The 19,440-nt window shown below is 46.7% G+C and overlaps 2 protein-coding genes across 10 annotated transcripts in view; one reads left to right on the forward strand and one right to left on the reverse strand.

Moving 5' to 3' along the window:
• cep85l (centrosomal protein 85, like) overlaps positions 1-10,543 on the forward strand; it is a 51,099-nt gene extending 40,556 nt beyond the window's left edge. For all 8 annotated transcript variants that reach the window (XM_023797109.2, XM_023797103.2, XM_023797108.2 and 5 more), the window contains 10 exons: positions 2,275-2,345; positions 3,855-3,972; positions 4,084-4,257; positions 4,662-4,814; positions 5,501-5,655; positions 5,913-6,030; positions 6,118-6,168; positions 6,253-6,360; positions 7,463-7,643; positions 8,112-10,543. In XM_023797109.2, coding sequence (XP_023652877.2) covers positions 2,275-2,345; positions 3,855-3,972; positions 4,084-4,257; positions 4,662-4,814; positions 5,501-5,655; positions 5,913-6,030; positions 6,118-6,168; positions 6,253-6,360; positions 7,463-7,643; positions 8,112-8,275 — 1,293 coding nt within the window. In that variant the 3' untranslated portion in view covers positions 8,276-10,543. The remainder of the gene's footprint in view (positions 1-2,274; positions 2,346-3,854; positions 3,973-4,083; positions 4,258-4,661; positions 4,815-5,500; positions 5,656-5,912; positions 6,031-6,117; positions 6,169-6,252; positions 6,361-7,462; positions 7,644-8,111) is intronic.
• A 1,196-nt stretch (positions 10,544-11,739) lies between these two features.
• On the reverse strand, positions 11,740-17,711 carry LOC111836120 (uncharacterized). Of its 2 annotated transcripts, XM_023797116.2 has the most exons (9): positions 17,635-17,711; positions 17,186-17,506; positions 16,784-17,063; positions 16,416-16,535; positions 14,381-14,638; positions 14,147-14,238; positions 13,303-13,484; positions 12,364-12,533; positions 11,740-12,055 (listed from the first exon to the last, which is right to left on the reverse strand). In XM_023797116.2, exons 2-9 carry the CDS (start codon positions 17,444-17,446, stop codon positions 11,874-11,876), a joined length of 1,545 nt encoding a protein of 514 aa, XP_023652884.1. In that variant the 5' UTR covers positions 17,447-17,506; positions 17,635-17,711; the 3' UTR covers positions 11,740-11,873. The 2 variants fall into 2 exon arrangements, with proteins under 2 accessions (XP_023652884.1, XP_072559157.1); XM_072703056.1 differs by lacking the exon at positions 17,635-17,711 and having other exon boundaries at positions 17,186-17,611.
• Between the last annotated feature and the right edge of the window lie 1,729 nt (positions 17,712-19,440).

Genomic DNA, 19,440 nt, shown 5'->3' on the forward strand with positions numbered 1-19,440 from the left:
CTGATAGGGTTCGATGTGCTTGGTGACAGCCTGCTCCCCAGCTGTCCCTGCATCTGAGATCAGGCTGCTGTACTGATGTCCCTTAGAACACAATGGCACCCCAACATGGAGGTTACTGCTGAACGCTTCACACGGTAACATCAGTGAACCAGTATACCGTCTCAGACTTATTGAGTTGTAATTCTCAGGCTGAGTAAAAGACAAGACAACTGCCGACTGCCCTCATTGTACCCTCCGGGGAGGATTAGCTCTGCATTCTTACATCCACTGGGAATGGCAGTCAACCAAGAAGAGTAAAGAGCCCAGGCAGAAGCGTGATCGTGAATAGTTCCTGTTCAGGAGGTCCCATGTACTTTTGGGTCCTGGATTTTCCATATTGGCCCACTGTAGAAAGCTGTTTATGAGGGACATTCCCTCAGAGGGAAATTGCCAATGTGCCTGCCTTTTGTGTTGCTAAGAAACATTCTGGATCGACTCCCGTCCCAATTTAGATGACAGAAGCGACCCTGTGACTTCCACCCACTCTGGGTTTTTCCTGGGCTTAAAAGGCAATGCTGTTTTCAGCCTTTTTCTCCCGAGGGGCTCTGGCTGCTTAAACAAGAAATTCTCTTTAGCCTATCATGTCACATTCAGTTTCTGTTTCCTATGTAAGAAACAAATCCCTTTTTCTTTTTAGTTCATTTCCTCCGCAAACAAAAATACACCAATTTAAAAATAGACAGAAACTTAGGAATGTACATCTACATTTCTACATAAATCGAGAAGGACATGCTGGCACACCGATATCAATCTTTCAGGACTGAAAACTGGGTGAAGCACGTCTCATGCATCTCAGACTTCTCAGAACTAGTCTTCTGACATCTAAACAAGGGTCAGCAGCAACAGGCAGCCGGCCATCCCCATGTGCTCTGCTCCCCCCGGCTGAGGGGCTTCTTCTGACCCCACCCCACACGCAGCTGGAAAAAGTCCCCATAATTGTTTGTTTTCAGTAGTGCCCCCCCCCCCCCCTCATTTCCCTACAGTTTATTGGGAATAGTTCTTTAAATTGTGCTTTTTGTGTCCGAAGTGTTTTAAAAATAGACCCAGCAATGTGAAGCAGGTTGGCATCAGCGATGTGTTTGGACCACCTGGTTCCTATCATCAGGATGTGTGAGCAGGACGGGGCCCACTAAGGGCATTCAACACCCAGCCTTCAAGGGGCCGCAGCGTGCTTGATATATGGGTGGGGCTTTTATAGAGATGCTATTTTTAGCTTGGCCTTGGGACAGATTAGACACAAACAGTGGGGAAAAAATGATCCCACTGTTTAAAATAGTTTGAAAGAGAAATGTAACGTTGTTTACAATAATAAAAACAAACATATTAAAAAATATATGCATACTGTAAGCAGTTACACCCTTGTGTCTGGTTTCTGCCTTATTGATGTCATGATCCAGGGAAAGCAGTTGGGAACCTTTGGATGATTATGAGCAGAGCCATGACGTCAGTCATGTGAAATGGCCAGCATACATGTACTTATTTGTCCTCTAGGCACAACCTGATTTGTTTAGAATAATACAAGTATTCATTTTCTATCATTACATGATATTTTCCCCAGTCAAAAGGAAGCAAGAATGGAATATGCTAATTTTGCATACAGAAACAGCCCATGTTATTCCCTGTAAATCATCATTGTTTTCAAATTCCCTCTGTTGTGATAAGTGTAATAATTAATCGAGCATTTCTGCTTGGCTTCTGTTTGAATGCCACCTGGGGAAGGGATTGTTGGCCCAGCGTCCCCTTAATGTTTACTCCTCAGTGCGTTCTCATTGAAATGGCAGCCTGAGACAGGCCAGCTCTCTGGGCCGCCACCTCCTGAGGGGCCGTGACATCATATGTGACACGGCGCAATGTGAGGTATCAACACGCTGTTAATCAGTGCAGCGTCCTCAGCATGACAGCTCCTCAGCAGAGACCTGCCTCCGTGCCATCTGGCAGCTTCTGCTTTGTTGTGCTAGATGAGATTAGTCACCTAAGATTTGTGCTTTAAAAATACAATTACTGTTTCTCATGCTCACCAGTAAGCCTCGCTTTTTTTGCTGCACAAAGACGTGTGCGTGCGAGAGACCCTCCACAGTGGCCATCTATTCAGAATCCTCACCAGCAGAGTTTAACCGAAATGTTACTTAAAATGTGAGCACAGCACTCATTGAATGAACTTTTGGCTGTTCATGACAGGTTTTGGCTATAACGGATTTCCACTTTGAGTCAGCAGTGTTTCTCTCTCTCCCTCAGATGCTGAGCGCGAGCACCCTGGTGAAGATCAAAGAGGGCCTGCTACGCCAGCGGGAGCTGGAGATTGACAGGTATGCAGAATTCTCCCAGAAGCCCACGGTGTCCACATCACGAGTCGTTTCCAGCCTAGTTGTTAAATTTTCAAATCTAGAGGAAGAGGAAGCTGCCTGCTCCATTTCTGTTCTGTCCCAGGTCCTAAGACTCAATTTAACTGTGACTCATTTGTTGATATAGCTATGCTGTATGGCCTTTTTTTCTACAATAACTGAAAAATACAAACTGCAGAATTAATAGGACATAAAATCTATTTTCCCCTGGACTCTTCAGTAGTTATGTCGTCTTAACGGCAAGGTTAGATGTTCTCCGGAGCTGGATTGAGTGCCGTTGCCAGGGACTCGTTGAGGGCACAGCTGTAACAGAGGGTTCCTCGTATTCTGGCTGTTGGCTGACGTCCTGAGGGGAAGCATTCTCTGAAGGCATGTTGCAGCATGCGTCAGGACCCTTGGGTTTCAGCCAGCCGCCTGCAGACTGTGCCACACCTGGGCGGGGGCACGATGCCATTCGGTGCTCAGAACACTCACAACTTCTGCATTCTAGCACCATAGACTCCTATGCTGCTACTCTATGATATTGATGCAGTTTGCATCATAAGGGCTTTGATCTAGACAGGAAGGGTGTGTCAGAGCACTTTCTCACTTCTCATCCTCCTGAAACAAAATCAGGAAACGTACGTAGCATGCGAGCACAACAACCTACAGTTGTCCTCAAAGGAACAAGTTTCTGCTCTATTTCTGTTATATCCTGATGGATTTTCCTATAAGGATTTCACTTACTTTGATTTGCTAGCAGTTAATTCTCATGTCACATTCTAGATGGACATGTGATTTGCCAACAGAACCACGTGTGAATATCTGATTTGTGCTGCTGGGACAGTGCTGTCCCTTGAGCAGCTGCATGTTATATCACAGGGTGTAGGAAGTCATGAAAGTGGCATCCTCTCTGAGTTTAGCTGCTTCATCCATCCCCAGTAATGGCACCTGATTTGAGCAGATGAAATGTTACGCAAAGGGAGGACTCTTTCTCTGTCTGCTTTATGTTATTGAAATTCTTTGTTCACTCCCAGATCATCTATTGCCCGAAATTCAATTTTTGTTCCCTAATTTGTATTGTCAAATAGGCAAGAACCGGACTTTTATGCTATTAGTCTATAAATGAATGCCACCCATTTCTGTAGTTGTTGCAGGCTTTGGGCACAGACCTGTCTGGCGTGGTCCATGTGAAATGGCAGGTCCTAAGTGTGGCTAACGTACAATAGATATTTACAAACAACTCTTAGCAGCTTGCACTGATCCTTCTATGAGCAAGCTGTGTATGAAATCCTGTATCTGTCTAGATGCATTGCTGAATGTTTTATGTTTGTCTTTGTTTCCCCAGATTTTTAACTGCGTGTTTCTTCAGTGTGCACCAACAGATCATTATATCAGGGTATTATTTACTATTAGGGCTGCCTGCGACCCTGAGCCCTTAGCACTGGATTTATTAAATCACCAAATTAAATCTTTCTGTGCTTTGTGTCTCAGGCAGAAGCAGCAAATACTGCAGCTCCATGCAAGAATCAGGGAGAATGAGCTAAGAGTGCAACAAGCCCTCCAGAGCCACAGGGGGTGCGATGAGGATACTTACCTGCTGAAAACCAAGGTATACATCTCCCCTTTACAGTGCCATTTCAGCAGTGACACTGGAGGTCATTATTCACTCTTATTGTATACACAATAAATAAAGTAAATGCAGTATGTTTATCCCAAAAAGGAGTCCCCCCTGGATGGTCCGCAGCTCTCCAACGGGGCAGGCCCCCTCTGCTCTGAGAGTGGGGAAGTAGGCCGTAGGCTTGCTGCTGCCGAAATGGAGGTCATCCGCCTCAACGAGTTCCTCAAACAGAACACGCAGAAGTACACTGAGGACATTAAGAAGCTGGAGGAGAAGGTGAGCCGCCCTTCCCACCATTGGCACACAAGACGATGCCTTTCTCCAGCAAGACCCTGGTCCCATGCTGATCTCTGAAGTGCCTCTTATCTGGATGGGTTTGAGCTGCAACTCCTCGCTAACAGCAATCAGAAATACATATGATGGCAAAATCTCAGCCTTGGCGTGACCAGTCCCGTCACGGTCACTATCTCTGCTCTGTTTGAGGGCAGCTTTGCCCTTGGTGTCTGGCTGTGTGTTTTAAAGACCTGATATTTCACTTTGTTCTTTCACTTGATGGATTGTATTTGACAGCTGCTTCTAGTCATCATGGTACAGTTTTGGCATGGGTCAAGTGCGGTGACCTGAAGGGCCTGTAGGGGGCGTCATGTGGTGGCTGACTTGCACAATGTTGCATTGTCCAGATGAAGACACGCGATCGCTACATCAGCAGCCTGAAGAAGAAGTGCCAGCGTGAGGGCGAGCAAAACCAAGAGCGGCAGCAACGGATAGAGACGCTGGAGAAATACCTGGCTGACCTGCCCTCCCTGGACGAGGTCCAGAGCCAGGCCCAGCAGGTACTGTCACCTCCCCTCATCGGCACTGGGCTGCATGTGCTTTCCGTCACTGTCACGCCGACCCCCGGCCCTGATAGCTCAGACATAGTGCCTTTCCCCATAGATGAGGCCGTACGCATAGAAGGTCGTTAGAGCTGTGTCAATATTCAGTCTTCATTACTTGGAAAGTTGGAATAAATGCGGCCATATACTTTGTACCACTAGAGGTCAGTAAAAGCCAGGGGTCTGTTTATTCCACAAAAACCAACTTTTGCCAGTATGACAAGAGGTATCTGCACTGACAGCTTGTTGGAAACTGTTATTCTTATTGTTTTATTTAAAATATTTATATAGTTGTTTGCTGTGTGCTTTTTTTACCATGGTACTCTTATTGTCCTATAATATAATTATGACAGTAATGGTAGCAGGTTTTCCTCTGAGACATGAGCAACGTATAACTGTGAATCTCCGCTTGATTGCGATGCTTCCTTTTGACACCAGACAATCATGGCAACACAGTCTTTAGAAAAGTGTACAGGGATATCTTTGCTAATGTTTATACCATATTGACAATATGACAAATGACTTTGAATAATTCCAAAACGGATTTCATGCAGCACTAAAGGAGTCTGGAGTACGTTTTTCTTGGTAGTATCTGAAGGCTGGGTGTTCACCATGATGTGATTTTCACGTGTGTCCTGAGCCAGCTGGAGGAGGTGAGGGCCACGGCACAGAGTCTGCAGGACAAGGTAGCCCAGCTGGAGCACAGCCTGGGGGAGAGCAGGGCCTTGCTGAAGGAGAAGGAGGCGCTGATCGAGAGCCAGAGCCTCCGTGAGGAGGAGCTGGTGGCGTCTGTGCAGAGGTGAGCTCTATCAGGGCACTTGGACCAAAACCACATTGTGGACCCAAATGCAAAGCTTTTACCATCTGCTGCTCCTACATGAACATCAACAGTGCAAATGGGCTGAAAGCTTCACGTCTTATTTTCTGCCCTCCCTGTACTGTGATCCTTTAAATACGTTCTCTCTGAGTCTCGCCGTAAAGCCGTCCTGTCTCTGGGATTCTGACGTGCCATAAAGTCGCTGCACTGCACTGCACTGCAAAGTCCTTCCCTTTCAGCCTGCAGGAGAAGGTGGAGAAGTGCCTTGAGGATGGTGTACGCCTGCCCATGATGGACCTGAAGCAACTGGAGAAGGAGAATGCCCGCCTGCAGGAGCAGCATGCCCACAGCAGCAAGGTGGGTCATTATTTCGCCTGCTGTGCGGGGTACCGCACACCTGCACTGGGGCTCTCGGTCTCAAGCTGATGTCTGTCTCTCTCCCAGATCTTGGCCACCCAGAAGAAGCAGATGGAGAAGCTCGGCCTGGAGCTGGCGGTAAGACTGAAAAGAATGGCGTGAGCTGTGGCATCCCTTACAGAGAACCGGAGCCGCCTCTAACATTGCGCTTCTTCTCCACAGGCTGTTGAGGAGAGGCTGCGAAAGGAGAGGGGCACGTCGCAGGAACTGCGAGATCAGCTGCGGGAGAAGGACGAGGCCCTGGCGTCACTCCACTCAGCCCTGCAGGAGGTAGCTCCTCCCGGCCTTGGCAGCTCTCCCCAGCCCTCGCTCATTTCATCTGTTCTAGCTGTTTAGCAGGTGCTCTCATCCAAAATGACTAGTGCAGCTTACCGCCGGTATCCTGCGAGGGGAGGAGCTTCCTTCAGAAGCGCACAGCTCCAGATGAATCCTGGCGAACGCCAAGCGCTGTGCTCCCTGCCCGCGGCTCAAGTGTCATATAGTAGTTTATGTTTGGTAGTTGTAGATGGCCTGCCGTCGAGGGCGTGGGAGACATCACTGCCGACGTTATCCTCAGAGCCAGTGGGCACAGTGATCCAGCAGCACCATGCGATGGGCGTATAAAATCACACAAGCCTCAGTGCACAGATTAGGGTGATTGAGGGGATTTTTCTCTTATTGGTTTTCTTAAGTTCTCTCGAATGGTGAAATGTTGTGCTGCCTGAAATGAGAATCCGGGTCTCACGGTAGCAGCAGTGCATGTCAAGGGCTTTTCCTTACCCAGGCTCCTTGGACGAATAGAATCAGATAGGAGCTGGTGTGGTAACTGGATGATTGCATAATAGGTGAAGATGTTAGAGTCTATTCTGTTTATGCAACCTTTAATCATTTTGCTTGATTGACAGCTATATAAAGAGCTAAAAGTATTAAACAGTCCTCAGATGAATAATAAAATAATCACCTTTGTCAGTACCCTGTGGGAGAGCACACACCCCTGGGCACTGCCGTCAGCATCTATCTTGCTCTCAGACTGTGCATCCTTCATCTATAAATAACTATGGTTTCATCGCTCTAATGGAGAAATCCATTTTAATGTAGGAGTAATGGCCTGGTGTTTGTAGAAATCTGATCACAGAATGCTTTTATAGAAGCAGAAACAAGGAAGGCCGTATTTGGGAGATTTTTCTGTCGGACATCATCAATAAGCTCGTTCTTCTGTCTTGAGCCCTTTCCCTTTCCCATGTGCTGTAAATGAACCATTTTGGAGTGATGTGCAGGGGTGATGTGTAGGAATGATGTGCAGTATTGTTGGATATATTTCAGATGTATATAGCATTCACAATATGGGACTCGAGGTTTACAAAAGCTGCGCTTCGTCCTGCTTTCGTTCCAGAACCAAAGACGAGTGGACAACAGGGTGGAGCAGTCGGGCCCCGCCGCGCTCGCGGTGGAGGTGGGCCCCCTGCTGAAGGAGATGTCTCTGTGTCTGCTGGACCTGAAGGCGCTCTGCAGCGTCCTGAACCAGAGGGCCCAGGGCAAAGAGCCCAACCTGGCCCTGCTGTTGGGAATCAAGTGTGAGTAGCACGGTCTGCACCATGTGTATCTGCTCCCTCTAAGCTGGGTTTATGGTGACGCTCACACCTATCGATGTGTATCTGCTCCTAAGGCTTCCACATACCTCATCTGGGCTCTGCTGTAGAGATGCTCTTTGAATCACTCACACGTCTTATAACACCTGACTCAACCTCCCCAAAATGTGATTAAAAACCTGTTATTTTGATCTCTAATTTCACTTAAAACATTATTTTAAAAATGTATTTTCAATTATTTTGCAATTTCAATAAAAATTTAAAAATCTGACTAATCAAATCAAAAACTAAGAATGGCAAAAATCTTGTATTTACTTAACCCCTAACCCAGTCCTAACCTTAAGTTGGTAATACTTACGATTAGGGTTATACCCATAGAAATGAATGGAGACTCCCCAAAAAGGTATGAGTGTGTGTGTTTAGCTGACTGTGCTGTCCTCCCCCCCCCCCCAGCAATGAACTGCTCAGGTGAGGAGAGCGAGAAGCCTCTCCCAGAGGACAGCCTGCGGGCCAAGCTGTCCGAGGTGCGGCAACTGAGGAAGGAGATTGACGAGCTGAGGACTGTAATCTCGGACCGTTACGCGCAAGACATGGGGGACAACTGCATCACGCAGTGACAGCACGACCCCCGCTGGAGTGGCTGTGTCACCTCTGCCTTCCCCGGCATCCCCAGCACCGGGCTGGTAACCCGAGGCCGGAGGATGTTGGGGAAGATGTAGGCGTCCTTTTATTTTTTCCCTCAACAGCCTGAGGAGATGAAATACCGAAAGCTGCACTGAACAGAGACACGTGGGTTTGCTACAGCCCTGGCAGCTGGAGATCTCTGTAACTACTGAATGTAGGACCAAGCTGTGAATCGCGTTTACAAGGGAATCATCTTAGCTTTGCAGTGTTAAACCCCTATTTGGCGTGTGATCGGATCTGTCTGTCTGTCTGTTGCGTTCCCACAGCGAAAGTTAAAACTGTGGACAGTCTCAATTTGCTTTTCAGGAGGATGCTACCCCAGGGCCACACTTGTATCTCCAGCCAGATCAGTCAGTCTCAGATGCTGCTTCACTAAGTGCCTGTTGGTCTGCCAATTACAGCCATCCTTCCCCTACCACCGTTTGAGCCCAAAGATAGTGAATGATTGACACCCACGGCTCAATCATCTCAGAGTCCTTCTGTTAGGCATTTCTGCTTTGACTCTCATCAGCATTTTCAACTGTTTAAATCTGATCCTGCGTTACCGGCACCACAGGCATTTGATACTTGTGTAAAAACCAAATGTGTGTTTTTTTTATACAGTTAGTGACAGGGTTGCTAAGAGGTTGAGAGAAAAAAGCTTCATTGAATCTTTTAAGAGACTCATGGTAACACTGGTTCAGGATTTAAGAACCTGTTAATTTCACAAAAAATAATGGGATAGTAGCTGTTATCAAGCCGCTTATCAGACCACTGCAGATGGTCTATTTTTAATTTAGGAAAGTGGCAATCCCACAAGTTCTGTTTTATGTTTTTTTAGTTGGACAGTTTTAGTATGGGTGTTTGTATCTGCATGTATATTGAAGCTGGTAACCAGTGAATAGCCAGTCTGGAAATGGTTAAGAGATTTCATTGCTGGGAGAAGGGCTGCAGGTTCAGTCCCTGGGCAGGAACCTGTCTCATACTAACCTATATCACTGCAACTAAACATAGAGCTGATTAATGGCTGCGTGACTCAGTGACACACAAGGGCAGCAAGCTGCTGCTGTATCAGTCTCGCCATATCTACTGTTACCTAATTTAAGACCTTAATCTTAAATTTACTTTGTTGATCCCCATCAGGAAATTCTCTTTTTGGCTACCCCATCTTGTTCTCCGTGCCGCGTGCAGGGCTGCAACCTGTAGCCGTGCTCAGGGAGCTGAGGGTTGGGGTTAAGGCTGAGCTTCCGCTCACTTAGCCGCACGCTGCCCCCTAAATTCAGCCAAACTCTGCCGCAACTTTACTGGTGCAGAGGTGAAGCATAGCATGCTGCTATTTGCATGTCAAACACAGGAAAATCATCAGTTGGGTGCTTGTAGGCCATCGCTCATGTGTTAAAAAGCACAGTCTGGAAATGTTTCAGAAACGCTCAGTAGTTTAGTTCATCCACGATGGGGCGTAGAGAACCTATGCAACGTCACATTTACCAGCACTGCTGCAGCAGTTTGTGAAGACAGCCTTCCTCAGTGCCTTGACATGATTATGCAACAGGGCTTTTTAATTCTTGTTAGATAAGGTCAGTGACAAACTGAGTATTTTAAGTCTCTGCTTCCCAGACAGGAGGGGTTATATGTTCCCCTTTATCGGCAGGCTTAAAACAGTTATCCTCTTTAAATAATATATTTAAGCCATAGTGGCATAAACTGCATATGTCTGCTCAGGAGATTAGGAGACCAGAATGTATTTACTGTATGGAGTGTAGGTCTGACAAGGTGGGAATGGTCCTGATCTCATGCAGGGCCAGCTAGCTGTGCTTGAACTGCTCCAAATGATGGCTAGTTAACTCTGCTACTTTAATAACTTTAGTGAAAGTAATTAGCAGACCTACCCTCAGCTCTAATCATTAGACAAAGGGGGAACCGCATGCACTAACAACTGGGTTTGCTAGAGGAGGATGGAGCAGTAAACCACCACCACGTGAGACCACTGATGTAGCCTGAAGAGAGGAAATGCCATCAGACTCCCATAATGCACTGCGGGCAGGCAGCCACTGGTTGGCTTTACTGTTCCCAATGTCAAGCTTTTAGTTTTTGCAGCTAGATTTTATGAATGCCAAAGTTCTATTTATATATGTTCCAAAAAAGTATTGACTAGTATTTTTCCATTTGAACATTGTTTGCTTTAATTTGTACAGAGGGGAAATAAACTATTTTTGTATGAACATGTGGCTTGGTTTGCGTCTGACTAGTTCTATAACCATGAATGGGGTAAGAGTATATTTGGCCTGATAAGGGTTAAATCCGGCTCTCATTCCATGCTTCGAAATTCACATGGCAACCTGAAGCCATGTAAACCACATCATAACGGCTGCCTGAGGGCACGGTCTCTGGCTCGGCCGTAACTGCATTGCAGATGCAAGAGGACAAATCACAATCAGTTGTCAGCCCTGGCATTTTTACAGCATGACACGCATTGTCATGGTAATTAACATTCATCAGGGGAGAAGACTAATCAAAGTCTGCCTGACAGTGATATGCAAACAAAACACGATCGTGTCTAAGATGGGACACGCCCATTGTCCCAGAACTGGGGGCAGCTTTTGCGCTCCAAAGCTCTTAATTAAAAGCCATTGTCGGTATGCAGCATGTGGCATGGCCTTCACAGGTACAAATTAACAGATTGGTACAAGTTGTGCATAAACAAAATATAAATTCCCACAAAAACAAGATTCATTAGAAAAGTCAACAATGGTAGAATTCAGATACTGTCACTCGGTAACTGGCCTTAAAAACCACAGGTGTGGAATCTAGTTACTAGTGCTCAATTCTGTACTACAGTTCAGATTTCAGTCTTATAAATGGCCTAGAGCACTGATATTTAATGACTTAAGTAAACGTTTACTTAAGCAGACAAGTAGATGAAATAGGATATTAATAAGAAACCCAATAGCAGGATACTGTGTATTAGAACATTTCAGTCATGTTTACAGTGATACTAAAATTTAGGCTCCACAGTGCAGCAAATTGTTCTTGTTCAACATGGTGTACAAATCAAAGGATGGGGGTTGGGTGGTATAACAGCTTTTTGAAATATCAAAACTATTAGGCATTTTAGTCAAAGTGTGTTTATTGATTGCAAACATCAGTCCGGAAGTTGCCAGCCAGTGGCAAATATGTACAATTGCCTATTGCCCATCAGGTGGCTTAATGCCTTGGAATGAAACTGAGAATCTCACACACATTTAAAAAAAAAAAGGGAAAAAAAGCAACACACTTAGTGATGAGAAACTGAAAATTTTAAAACCAGTGTTAAAATTTGCTGGGTTTCTGCATAACAGCCTGACATCTAGTTAAAAGGTTCAGTAAGTAATGGACAGCCAGGCCTCACAGAAAATGAAGTAAAAACACACCCACCCCCCCACCCCCCAAATTAAAAAAAACCCAGCATAGTAAAACTTACAATATAAAAAATCAGGTCAAAGAGCTGAATGAAGGTTGCTTCCAGCTGCCGTCTGGGGATGCCGTGTGCTTGTCGAACCCCTGCACCGAGGTTCACCAGCCAGGGAGGGGAAGCAGCCCGCCAGCCGCCAGGGCAGCGTAGTAGCCCAGACTGGCGTGGGCACACTGCAGGGCCATGGCCTTCAGAGCCTCCATGTACAGCTGCTGCCCAGAGTGCAGGTAGAGCCAGAGTACCCGGGTCAGCTGGGCGCTCACAGAGTCCCCGTGCAGGCCGTCTGCAGGGGGGAGAGAGAGAGAGAGGCTGGAGCACATTGCGGCGGGGGGGGGGGGGGGGGGGGGGGAGAGGCCGGAGCACGGTGAGGGGGGGAGAGAGAGAGAGAGAGAGGCCGGAGCACGGTGTGGGAGGGGGGGGGGGAGAGAGGCCGGAGCACGGTGAGGGGGGGGGAGAGAGAGAGGCCGGAGCATGCTGGGACGCGGTGCAGGGGAGGCTCACCCAGCGGGCCCAGAACTCACACTCACACACTCTCTCTCACACACTCTCTGAATGCTCATGACATAAGAGTGGCACAGCCCCCCCCGATACCTTGAGTGATCTTGGTGTCATACTCTAGTAGCCTGTAGAGCTCATCTGACAGCAAACACCGCAACCAGCTGTTCTCCTCCAGGTGGATCCAGTCATGGACCAGCCTCTTCCTGGACAGGAAGCTCTGTACATGCTGCAGGTAAATCACATTCCCCGACACCAAGTACAGTCTGCAAGGAGGGAGGGGGAGGGGGGGCATGTGACCATGTATGCAGAGCCACGATCTTAGGTGTAGTTCTATACACAGACTACTTCAATAATAAATTGAAGCTCATTCTGAAGACATGGGCAATGAGAGTGATTAAACTTAATGAATCTCCCTCCATTATCTAAGGGGATAGAGAAGACTGGTTTGTGCATTTTTAAAATAATGCATTAAGGAACACACATAATTGAGACAACGCTTTCATTATGCTCTTGGATAATGAAATTAACGGTTAAAAGCTTGATAGAAAAGTGTATGGGGGCGGCAATTCATCAGTTTACAAAAAAAAAAAAAAAAAAAAACCCGGAGAAGCTGCCACAGTGTGGAAACTGGGAGCCTTAAAGCGGCAGCCTACAGCCTACTGACCCTGAGCGCAGAGTCTCATCACTTAGCCAGTCTGGGCTTGGGTCACGTCCCCATGAGCCACCTGGGGCTGGCCAGCCTGCTTTGAAGGCCGTTCCTGCGAGACCCACAGAGGTACGGCGCGTTTGAAGCTACTGCGGCTCATTCTTCAAAGCGCCTGCCGCCGCAATGTGTTCCTGTTACCCAAGGGGCCTCCCACACCGAGCGTCACACCAGCCATGGATACAAGACCCCCTACTAGGATTACTACAGCTTCATCGCTTTCAACATCAAACCCCCATTCCCAACTCAGTCATCCCCCATTCTTCACTATAGGGAAAAGCACTGACACACAGGTCAGAAACAGGCATCAGGCACCAGAAAACTCCTACTTGTAATAGGGCAGGGTCTCAATCATCTTCCAGTTGACATAGTTGATTGCAGTCTCTGCCAGCGTGCACACGCGGCACATCTGCATCTTGGCGACCTGCCAGAACCGGTCACGCTCCACCAGCGAGTCCAGCATCTCCCTCCGGAGCAGCCGGTAGACGCCTCGCAGGGTGTCCTCATATACCTGACAGATGACATCACAGCACCCCAGCGAGAAGCCGAGAGTTACATTGAGACGCTGGTCTCCATTCTTCCATCACACGCCGCCGGGGGAATTTCAAAGGCACCGAACCGAGAGTCCTCAAGGAAGTTAACAAGCGAACTCTCCCGGCAGGAGGAGAAACTGAGAAATAAATCATTACACACCATGTTCAATCTGGGGTGAAGCACTATTTGAAAGCTTCAAAAGCTAAAACCCGATTCATTTCCTGCATCCCCTTGGAGTTGCATGCAGAAAATGTCTCATGCCTTAATCTATAGACAAAAGCTGTTGTGGTTCAGCTTGCCAACACTGAACTCAGTCTAACGGTTAAAGAACTGGACCAAAACAATTGTACTACACTGAAGATCAAATGTTTGTTGTGAATGGTTAAAAAGTTTGCTCTGCGAGGCATTTTGTCCAAGAGACTTAAGGTTTCAAACAGTAAAAGTAATTTCACCGACATGAAGGGAAAGTGCTGGAAATTCCACTGAATTACAGGAACTTCTGTCAACACAAAGACATGGAATGGCCAAGGCGGCACCTGGAGGACATGATATTCTCATTTTTTAATATTTAAAAATAAATAAAATAAATAAATCAACAACGTTTTATCACTACATAGTAGACAGTTTCTAACATGGTACCTTTTTGCGCTTCAGTCCACCCCAGCCACGTCCCAAAATCCAGGCCACTAGCGACTTGCACATGGAGAAGTAGTTCTCCACAGTCTGGATTCCTGAAGGAAAGAAGCAGACATTCCGGCGATGTTAAGCCGTCACGTCTCATGGTGCTGCCTCGGGCAGGCTGGGGCCGTCAACACGATGCTAACCGATCAGCTACTGATAGCCGTTCACCATGGGGAACAGCAGATAACTCACCCGCAGCCTCGTCGCCACACGCCAACCGGCCCCTCCAGTAGTCGGCAGTGACCTGGTGCAGTGACGCCAGGTAACGCACATCGCACAGCGCGCTGCCCCATGACGACACCTTGCGCCGGCTGTGCGGTCGCCACTGCAGGTAGATCGTGCGCAGCTGCCGGTCAAGGGGTGCCGGCTGGCGGAACAGCCAATAGGAGAAGAACCAGTGGAAGCGGTGCCGTCTGTACTGGTAGAACAGGTCCTCCAGCTCCCTGTGGTCTGGGGCATTGGAGGCAGCCTCATCAGATCGCGCTCCAGAGGTGTCAACACACACACACACACACACACACACACACACACACACACACACACACACACACACACACACACACACACACACAGCGTAAACATGGAAACAAAACAAAACCTTGGCTTCACAAACCCTGTAAATGGCAGCACCGACTTAACAGTAGGGGGCAGCATACTTACTTATCCCTTTGGCACATTGCCAGCTTTTCATAAGCAACATGGTTTCCACAAGTAAAGAAAGGTCACAGAACATGTGTTATGAATGGACATTTCCTTCTACAGAAAAGTGACAGACAAGCAGAATTTACACATTCTTGTTTCCGGAATCAGACATTAAAAAAAAAAAAAAAAAAAAGTACATAAGTGCCACATGCCATTTTGAAAAGTAGCAACTGAATGCCATTCTCACACGAGATGGATGAGAATTTCACGCGGGGAGACACCCTCACAACAGTCCATCAGCCCCATAGCGCTAAAAAACAGACCGTAGAAGTTGGAGTTGTGAGAGTCGAGGACTCAAATGAAACCAAGAGGGGAAGCCAAGTGTTAAATGGAACTGTCCCATTTCAATAAACAATGGCGAGCGAAGGCCAGGAGTTCTGGGGGGGGGGCGTTAAGGCTCTTACAGCTACACCAGCTGAGAGAAGGCGACGGTTAATTAGACATGATCCAGAAAGGCATCTTTAGTGACTGTGTCAAAGGGCTTTGGTAGCAAACTGCTTCAGTGTGATTTAAAAAAGGGGGCCAAAGGAATCACCAAAATTCATATTATTCAAAGGGAAATCGGAGTTCAGTAGCGCGAAAAAGTGGATGACAGACAAAACACGAACAATATCATGGGGGGGAAAAAATGGTGATATTAAAGCACTACACAGGAAAAGATGAGGCTGCATCTTCTATGCAGGGCACTTTAAACTTTCGTTTTAAATGTTTTGTTGAAGTAGTGTATTGGCCAAACAGTGTTACACCATTTACACATTTCTGTATTGGTGACTGATTAAGACAAGCAGGTACACACCCACACACACAAATACACACACACACACAAACCAATAACATGATGTGTCAGACTGTGAAATGAAAGTTACTCATTAAATGCTTCAGAAACAGCCTAAAGGCCATAATCTATCAAACCAATGCCTCAGCTTGAATTGAACTAGCTGTACAAAACAGGAATGCATATCATAAATAGGTTTAAAGATGAGGATTAACAGAACAGTCATTGGATAGTGACAAAATTATAAAGAAGAGCTTAAATATACAGCCTTGATATGCAATATTCTTGACACCCATTGCCCAGCAGTCACAAATCTGAATAGACAATGCCAAAAAACTAACAAACGTAAGCTTTTCGCCTTAATCGGCGCTTAGTGTAGCGTGACAGAACTTAAGGCAGAGTGCAAGGCAATAATGACAGACAAATAAAGGAATAAACATTTGTTACGGAACCTAATTTCATATGAAGATGTCCGGCATGGAAAACACTGCCAGTCGTAGCTGTTGGTTGGTTACAGTCAGTCATAATCGGCAGTTTGGGAACATTATGGTTTGCCAATAAAATACATCAACGCCGGAGAGAATAAACACATCCAACGTAATAACTAATGGCGAAGCCAGGCGGGGAAGGTAAACACTGCGGCTATAAGCGTGTTCGCAGCGAACCGTAAAGGCCGCTTATGACGGGCAGGCAGCGCGGACACTGACCCACTGGCCCCTGCAGCGCCTCCCTCCACAACAACCAACCTACCGCTTGGTTCGTGCTGGTTGAGAACATGCTGGAAAACCACGGCGAGGCTGCCGTGCTGCTGCAGGGCGCGGCGGTGCAGCTCACTCCACTCCAGCGTGAGGGTCCCCTCATCAGCCGTCTCTGTAAGGCAATACAGCAATAAAGCAAGGAATACGGGCTCGGGGCGGGGGGGTTTATTACCTTTTAAATAAATAGTCTGTAGGGTTTGCAAAGTAGCCCAACGCCCTTGATGTAGCTAATTTTAGGTTTATAATGAAATAATGCAGATTTTTGCGTGAGAGTGAGGCTGAAAGCATGAATGTCACGTCAGATACGTGACAGCTGGCACCATAGAGAGGCTCGCTTGAAGGGCCCTGCTTGAGATTCACCTTGCTCTTTCCTTTCCAATAGGTCCGTTTGTATCCCCCATAGGGTTTCTATTTCTCCAAAGGCCAGCCTGACTGGAGGCAACGGAACGGTTTCTTCAAGGACCAGCCACTGAATCCAATACTTGTCTGGGGGGAAAGGAATCTCTGCAAAGAGCTTCTCCTGGAGGGATCGGTTGAAATGCAGGCTTTTGTAGAGCGTCCTCCACATGAAGATCAGCCGGAAGCCGTCTTTGGCCGAGACGGAGCAGGTGGCAGCGGCGAATGGCACTCCAAACGACGCCTGCCACAGCGGGGTAAATATTCAAATACACAAGCCTTCAGGGGCTGGTTTGGGCCCGTGTTCCGAGCTTGACTGTTGTCCGGGCGATAATCATGACCTGGATGGTGCGTGACTCTTCTTACCTGGAAGTGCGGCGTCCAGAGAGAGCTGCAGGAGCAGATCCGGAACATGGTTCGACACGTGCTCCCGACTCGTAGTAAAGAGACGGGATCTAACTGTCGGAGGATGAGGATGAGGACCTCATCGCTGAGGTGTAGCAGTCCTATTCTTGTGAGGCCAGTGCCGAGATGCTCTGGCTGCTCGCTACTTTCAGCTGAACCAGCCGACAACAAGGAGATCTGTTCCTGCAGCTCCCTTTCCCAGCGCCCGTTAAGGAGTGCCATGCTCCCGACTGCCGCCGGCGCGCCATTACCGGAGACCACCTAATAGCTTGGGAAAAACCACTACGGAGATCGTAGGGGAACCAACAAATTAGTCAAAGTTTTTATCCAAGTGTATTATAATCGTTGTAAAAGTTAAAATGTTACACGTTCTTTTCCACGTTTAGAAAAGGAGTTCCATGTCTTGTTACCTGAGATGTGTATTTGAAAATGCCCCATCCCGATATTTAAAACGCGCGGGCCAAAGCTAATATGCGGCTTCCGTAGAAATGGTGTCATACCGTAGCCAATGCACGTGGTTGCGTTTCTCTTTTAGAATATCGGCGCGGTGTGTAATAACTGTGGTGGAGTTGCGGTATAGGTTAGCTAATGCTACAGCACAGCTACTACGACAGACACTCTAATTAAATTTCTGTTGTCAGTGAAGTTCTTTTTTTTAAGGGAATCTTTTAAGTGAACTGAATTATTTCGTTTGCAGTCATTGTTCGTTCAGTTCGTTCACAAGTTAAGTATTAGTGGATCATACCGTTCACGATCGAGATGCCCGCTGGTTTAACGATATACAGACGTTTGAAATAGTACGGAAAATAGTCGATTAATAAAAAGTGATAATATATGCATTCATTCGTCCATTTCAAATCACTTATACTGGTCAGCATGACTTTGAAACTTGGGGAGCTTGCCAGATTAGCGGAATGATATTTTTATTACGTGGAAAAGGAAAGATCGATATTCGGGCCAGATTTAGTAGTGTATTATAAACATTTCGGGCGGGTATTTTTAGAACTTATAAGTGGTGAACGAGCCCTCATCCTCCACTACAGAAAATGACATCATCCTATGCAATCAAAACTTTCTCAGACAGCAGTTTCGGTGTGGTATGGCAAACCAAATAGTCTTTTATTAGTATAAGGCTTCATGACTTAATTCTTACTAGTAAAAATGCATTTTTTATTGGAATTTTATTACAACTTTAAATTTCCGAAACAGCAGTACATAAGAATAAGATGAAGCAGGAGACACTAGGAATGAGCAGAAACTAGCCAGGTAAAGGGCAGAAGCGAATTTATAATGGCAGAGATGACTGTCAACTTACCCAACAGTTTCTCGTGAATTGGAGGATGACATCAAAAGGAATGGGAAACATTAAGTGTAGGTGTGAAGTGCACTGTTAGGATAGTTCGTATCAGGCTCCTAGAATCAGAACTGAAGTCCCATAAAGCAAGGACGAAGCCCCTCATCCATGAGAAACAGAAGAATCAGGCTACAGTTTGCAAATACAGTGGTACCTCGGTTCTCTAACTCACTAGAACTTGAATTTCTTGAAAGTCGAACAAACCAGTTTGACCTAGAACTCGATCTGAATATCAGAAGTCGAACCGTGAACGCTGACCTAATATAAATTGTAAGCGCCAGGAAATGCAATTCTTACTTGAATGCCTTCTTCACAGACTGGACGATTAACCAACTAAAGCAGCGCAACATTACAGTAACTAACAATGAATAAACCACTAACTTACGTGTACTATTAGAGCATTTATGTAATTTATATACGTGATATACTTTATTTTACCAGGTAAATTAACTGAAAACCAGTTCTCACTGCTTTACGTGATATTCGGGAGAAACAGCAGATTACGCATCGGAACTTAATGGCATACAAACGTCATGCGTGTATCTAAACTCTTCAGCCAATAAGGGCAAAGGTGTGTCGTCACGGAGGCGGTTCCAGTTTGTGCAACTGGGTGAGAGGTCGCAATGCATCTAACCGTAATGCATTGCGTCAGGATCAGAATGCGTTGCTTTAAGCCAGCGCTGTAAGCAAGTCGAACGCACCCAATGACCAGACTGGGGAAACAAAACTGAAACGCGGACTTAATGCAGAGGACTAATGACAACAGCCAGAAACAGCTGATCACATGGGGATCCCATACGAGGTTAACGAGGGGGCGTGGCACACGGAAGGAGCGGACGATCGGGGCAGGACAGGGGTAATG

Source organism: Paramormyrops kingsleyae, chromosome 19, assembly GCF_048594095.1.
Source record: "Paramormyrops kingsleyae isolate MSU_618 chromosome 19, PKINGS_0.4, whole genome shotgun sequence".
NCBI lineage: Eukaryota > Metazoa > Chordata > Actinopteri > Osteoglossiformes > Mormyridae > Paramormyrops > Paramormyrops kingsleyae.

Bases quoted from the DNA above. Each gene is read 5' to 3' on its own strand.
- LOC111836120 (XM_023797116.2), bottom strand. From the start codon at position 17,446: ATGGCACTCCTTAACGGGCGCTGGGAAAGGGAGCTGCAGGAACAGATC. The intron at 17,064-17,185 runs GTAAGAAGAGTC...CCGCTGTGGCAG, and splicing joins TCTGGACGCCGCACTTCCAG to GCGTCGTTTGGAGTGCCATT. The intron at 14,239-14,380 runs GTGAGTTATCTG...TCTTTCCTTCAG, and splicing joins GTGTGGCGACGAGGCTGCGG to GAATCCAGACTGTGGAGAAC.